We start from the raw sequence: 6,203 nt of genomic DNA on the forward strand, positions 1-6,203 counted from the left end.
GTACGATAATCTCTAGGTACATCCATCTTGCTTGGTGGCTCTTACTTTTTTTTTTGGCCAAGCCACGCAGCTTTCTTGATCTTAGTTCCCCGACCAGGGATTGAACCTGGGCTCCAGCAGTGAAAGCACCAAGTCCTAACCACTGGACCGCCAGGGAATTCCCTCTTATATTTTTTAATGGCTAAAAAAATTAAAAATACTTTGTGATGTGGAAATTATATGACATTCAGACTTCAGTATTCATACCTAGAGTTTTGAGTTTCATCATTGAAAAATTTGTGGAAATATATCTCCCTGGTTTTATAAGTACCTATATGGTATCCTTGATTTTGCCTCTTGGTATGTAAAGCCTAAAATATATACTATCTGGCTTCTTACAGAAAAATTTGCTGACACCTGCTCCAACACTTGAGTCATTTAAAAGAAAATTTTTTTAATGCACATTTCATCTTGTTGCTTCACTCACTCAAGTTTGTTAAATGGCCTTATTTTGTTCTCAAGATAAAGACCAGAACATTTAACATGGACAAAAGGCCCTGAATGATGTAGCCTAGGCATGGGCAAACCATAGCCCTGTGGACCATGTCCTCTGCTACCTGCTTGGTAAATAAAGTTTTATTGGAACACATCCGTGCCCATTCAGTTATCTGCTTTCAGGCTACAATGAATGTTAAGTAGCTAGGACAGACTATACATCTTCTTGAGCTGAAAATGCTTACTTTATAGTTTCTTGATCCCTGATCTAATCCCTGCCAACCTTTCCAGCCTCCCTTGTACCACTCTTCTATATTTCAGCTTTCACGTTTAATAATATCTCCCAATTTTAATAATCTCTCTCTTTTAATGATAGTAAGTACAAAGGCTCCTTCCCAGCCTCTCATATATCCCTCTCATAGCATCTTCTAGTTTTGATTTTTAGTATACAAATGTGATTTTGTAGCTATTTATATAGTTCTTTTTATATTTCCCCTACTAGAATGTAAACTCCATGAAAGCAAGAAGCTGAATTCTATCTCCAGCTGTGTGCTTAGACAATACATGTTTATAGAATGAATGTCTATTATAGAATCATCTTTAATGTGGAAGGGGTGGTACCATTTATTTTTATAGATGTACCTGTGTGGTCTAAGCTGGAATCTGGTCACCTTCCATCCATGCAACAGCTTGTTCAAATTCTTGACAATGAAATGAAGCTCAATGTGCATATGGATTCAATCCCACACCATCGATCATAGCCCCACCTATCAGCACTGAAAACTCTTCTGTAAGTAGTTTAAAAATACAGTAACTATGTATAGGTATCAGTTAATTGTCATGAATCAGCAAGATATTTCATATACTAGCATAATAGATATAGATATATATAATAATAGATATTGCATATATTGTCAGTTGAGTTTCCAACTTAAGGTTTAACAGATGGTTGTCTTCTTCATTAAAATTTATAAATGACCAAGAGAGTTTGGATCTGCTAAAATAAAGTAAGGCTGTACTATTAATTTTATGTTTAAGGCTTAGTAATTGGGCCTGTAACATCTTTATTTTGACTTGTGAACTTCTAATGGCCACAATTCATATACTATACATATATTGTACATATATACCCGCCCCTTACCTTCAAATAACTAGTTCCTAAAACTATGCAAATTCTTTTCACATGCTCAAGATAGAAAATTTATAAGCAAATGTGGGTGAACATAGAGAGGTGAAAGTTAATTTTGTTTAACAGAGATGTTCTCAGTTCTTTTCTGATCAATGAGTGGATTTTACAAGAGTGAATTTTGAAACAAAATATTTTTTCTGTGTGTCTTTCAGACATTAAGGGAGTTTTGCAAGAGCAGCGTGACTGACATTATGAAGGCCTGTACTGAAGACAGCAAGCTGTTAGTACAGACCAGATGCTTTCTTGGCAGGCTCGTTGTACCTCTTGGAAAACCTCAATGCAAGGCAGTTTTTCAGTGCTGGCACATTTTGGAATTCTGCACATTCGTGGAGTGCAATAATACTGTATAGTTTTTTTTTTCTTCCCCAAGTCCGCTCGGTTAATAGTTTTTTAAAAAAATGCAGACATTACTACTTGCACTTCTTTTTTCTCAGTCATATTTGAAAAAGTAGAAAATTGAGTTGCAATTTGATTTTTTTTTCAAAGATGTCTGTTAAGTCTGTTGTGATTTTATATGAATTTTCCTTTTTTATAGTTTAAAATTGATCCTTTTGGGACTAGAGCTGTAGTTCCTAAATACTTTATAAGAGTTTATCAGACATCTCTAATTTGGTCATGTCCAATTTATATAGTTTTCAAAATACTGTGGATTGTGAACAGCACATTATATAAGATTATGGGGGGAAATCCTATATCCAGAGTACTCTACCAATTTGTGTATGTGTGTGTGTGCGTGTGTGATTACCAGAGAACTACTAAAAGACCAACCACTTTTTAAATCCTGTTAATGTAGTTCAAGTGTCCTGCCTTGACCAATTTAATGAGTTGATTAACTGGGCCTTTATACTTAACTCAATAAAAAACTAAGCAGATGTAAGTTAAATAAAAAGCTTGAGTTTATTGCCCAGCGTACCTATTAACATTATATTTAACAGTTGTCTGCAAAGTTTTGTTTTTGACTCACAGAGAATTTCCTATGGGACACACTTTAGATTCACACACAAATAATAGGTCATTTACCATTTTTAGGATAATTGAAACTTGCCTCACTAAAGAAAGGTTAGTTGAAGCTCTTTACGACATTAATATTAGGTAAATGGAGATCACTTGTCTAATAATTTAACTTGTCTAACATCATATCAGAATTTTATTATATTTGAGGGACAAAATTGAAAGGTTTTTTATTCAGTGAATTTAACATCTTTCCAGAGTTATAAAAGGTAGTTTTTTTTTTAAAGCTTAAATTGATAAAGACTATAAGAGTAATTTAGCAGAAATAGGACCATAATATAGAAAAATAGTCATATAGCAACAGTCATAACATACTTCATCTTCCCTGTAGGAATAAAAGTGGTAGGTCTAGATTTGTTAGTGGAAGTAAAGGGATTTATGGAAAAGTAATGAGATAATTCAATATTGAGTCCACCAAACACTTAGCACAATCTTATACTTCATTTGTCAGTGAATATTTGTTGAAATGCATGTCTGGTAATTATCATGATTGTGACAGCCTCAAGGTGGAACATACTGTAGTCTCTAGCTGAAAAGAAGTTAGCCTAATAATTCACTGCAGAAAATTGATTAAATGCCTTATCCTTTTAATTAAGGCTGCAGAACTGTTAACCTAAGATGGTACAGTAGCAAGAGTCTATACAATTTAAGCTAGAGGTTACTTAGAGATTGTTATTCAGGTGTAATAACATTTTGTTATCTTTGACTAGGGCTTAAAACTTTGTTAACTTGATTTGTACCAGCCCAAACTTCCTTCTGCAAGTTGAACACACTGCTGAGTGTGTGTAGGGTCTTTCTTCAGTGACAGACATTTCACCAGTGACAGTTAACCTTTTGACATTTAGACCTTCCAAACTTGTCTTGGATATTCCCATGTATCTGACAGGCCAACCATGAAGAATTTAAGATTTAATTCTAATTTTTTCCATGTTTGCCTTGGGTGAATAACTTATCCTTTGGAGAATAGCTTTAAGTGGCTAGGTCATTGATAAAACTCAACTGTTTTGTTCACACCCATTTCAATATTATTTTATGTTTGGCCATATTTAAATCTAAGATTTAATGTAGTCTAGTGAAAAAAATAGTGGGAAGTGTGAATGTAAAAAAGAAAAACATGAAAAAACGGAAAGTTAGAAAGCTATTTAGAATGTGGCTTTATTATATTCCTAACATTTCAAAATTTATTACATAGTTGCTTACAAATTGGTGTGGTTGTGTAGTTTATAAATGTTTATGTACTCTGTTAATTGCAAGACCATAGAACATGACAGCAGGTTGGCTACTGTTATTGGGGTTTTTACCATAGTTGCTATTGTGGAAGAGATTACATGTTAGATTAATTTAAAAATGTTGGCAAAACATGGCTTTATACCTCAGCATCAAAATGTGCAAGACACATATGCTTTCAGAATATAAATGCGTTATTAACTTAACGGCACTAAGATCAATGGCGGCAGTTGATCACCCTTTACCACTATCAGAACGTAACAGGATGCTAATGATGATTCTTACTTTGAATGTCATTAGCTGGGGACCTTGATTGGCTGGCATTTTATTGTCATGATTTTAACTAATTTAGATGTAAAAGAAATAGCCTACAGAATTTTAAAGCATGATTTAATACTTCATACTAAGACTTTAAAAAATCTTTTTTGAGAGAAACAGGAATTGTAGAGTCTGGGGGCTTTAAAGCATTGTGAAAATAAACTTTTATTAAGCTGATATGAAAGGAACCCCTCCTTTCTGGAACTGAATCTGTGCTAGAGCACGTTATATGATAACTGTATTTAGGAAATTTTATGTTGTAAAAATTGTTGTCATCAAGTAATGTTTTCTAATGGTTTCTTAACCCAACCAGTGCTACACCCCCCTCTCCCCCTCCCAGTCTGGCACTCCCAGTATTACCACTCTGGGACCTTAAACTACTTCTTGAGCCTTATGGTCCAGTTTCGTGTGCTTCATTGTTACCTGAAATTTCAACAGTTCTGTGGTGTGTTCTGTGCTGGGGTGGAGCAAAGAGGAGCAGTTTACATTATTGATCTTCTTTACCCCCAACCTCCAGAATCCCTGAGAAAAGTCATACTAGCATCCCAAAATCTGGATAGAAATAAGATGAGGACTTCTCTTGACTGATATAGACAGTTTAACAATCTCAGAAGAGAAAGCAAAAGTTCAGGTATTTTTCTTAAATCCAGCTGAGCCTTTTCCCTCACAGTCCCAGGCTCCTTTTCCTTAGGCTTAAAAAAGCAAATAGAAGCAGACCCAGATCTGAACTATATCTTGAAGAAAAATTGAAATTGGCCTCATGTACAGTGGGAAGAGTGTTAAGTCACCCATTCTTTGTCAAGCCTTGTAGAATGTCTTCTGTTGCCTTTGTTAAGCATGAGCAAAATAAAAAGAAACAACATGATATCTAGGCAAACGTGTAACAGTAGTGGTTTTAAAAGTTTGGTGTGCCTAAGAATCATTAGGATAAATTACTGGATCCCATCCCTAGAGATTCTGATTCATTTGGTCTGAGAGGGGTCCATATAATTTGCACTTTAGCTCAGCTTCCAGATAATGCTGATGCTCTCAGTTTGAGGTCCATACTGAGGAGCACTGCACCATCACAGGTCAGAGTGCAAAAGACCCAGGACACTCTGGAAGGAAACACAGGTCGTGGAACAGAAGAAAATTTTGCATATTTGCTTCACATTTATGGAATGACTTAAAAACAAGAAATTCAGTAAAATGAGAACCCAAAAGAAGAAACAGAATGAGATGAGAGGGAGATTGTTTCCAAGAAAACAAATTGAGGACTTAATTGTCCCAATTAATCTGTTGTATCAGTGCAACATATTTGTTATCCTTTGTTGGGTTAGTATGTTAAAACTTTTGGAGTGGGTATTTTAAAAGGAAATGTTAAATCGTTGAGTATAAAATAACTGATTTGAATTGCCAGGTTTTCTCAAAGTGGGCAACATGCCTGCATTAATCTTTATAATGACAACTGATCTTGATTTTCACGTCAAACAAATTATTTAAATTTTTACTGTTCTCAGTAGGGAAAATGCATACTTTTAGTTTTATTTTAGTAACCATAATAGAATTCTTTATATCACTGGGGAAATCCAATCTGAACTTAATTAAGCCCCCCAAAAGTAAAGGATTTACTTTCACTTAACTGAAAAATCCAAGGTACAGTTGGCCTCATTCCTCCATGAGCCTCCACCATAATTGGGGAGAGGATTGTGGGGGGCTGGGGAGGATGGGAGATGAATGAGAACATTGATAAAGTCCTAGAAAGCACTTTGGTGTAACTTGGGGTTACGTTCGTATCTTTGGATTCTGTTTCTCACTTGATATCAATGAATAATTTTTTGTCATGTTAGTTCTTCCTTTTCTCTAATTATTGACTTTACTCCCTCCACCCAGCCTCCTTCCTATTCAGGATCATAACTGTTTAAGACAAGTTTATGGCTTTGTGGTTATAAGCTGCTGAGACCAAGTGCTTAGCTCTCTGGGAATTATCAGGAGCCAGCACTGG

General features: G+C 35.1%; 1 protein-coding gene across 2 annotated transcripts in view; it reads left to right on the forward strand.

Moving 5' to 3' along the window:
- SELENOT (selenoprotein T) overlaps window positions 1-5,084 on the forward strand; it is a 31,868-nt gene extending 26,784 nt beyond the window's left edge. Inside the window, exons 5-6 of one of the 2 annotated variants that reach the window (XM_032631049.1) lie at window positions 1,111-1,264; window positions 1,816-5,084. In XM_032631049.1, coding sequence (XP_032486940.1) covers window positions 1,111-1,235 — 125 coding nt within the window. In that variant the 3' untranslated portion in view covers window positions 1,236-1,264; window positions 1,816-5,084. Of the gene's footprint in view, window positions 1-1,110 lie in introns of both variants that reach the window. The other variant, XM_032631050.1, reaches the window with a different exon arrangement.
- The last annotated feature ends 1,119 nt before the right edge of the window (window positions 5,085-6,203 follow it).

The sequence above is a fragment of the Phocoena sinus genome, chromosome 4, assembly GCF_008692025.1.
Source record: "Phocoena sinus isolate mPhoSin1 chromosome 4, mPhoSin1.pri, whole genome shotgun sequence".
In the NCBI taxonomy this organism is placed as follows: domain Eukaryota; kingdom Metazoa; phylum Chordata; class Mammalia; order Artiodactyla; family Phocoenidae; genus Phocoena; species Phocoena sinus.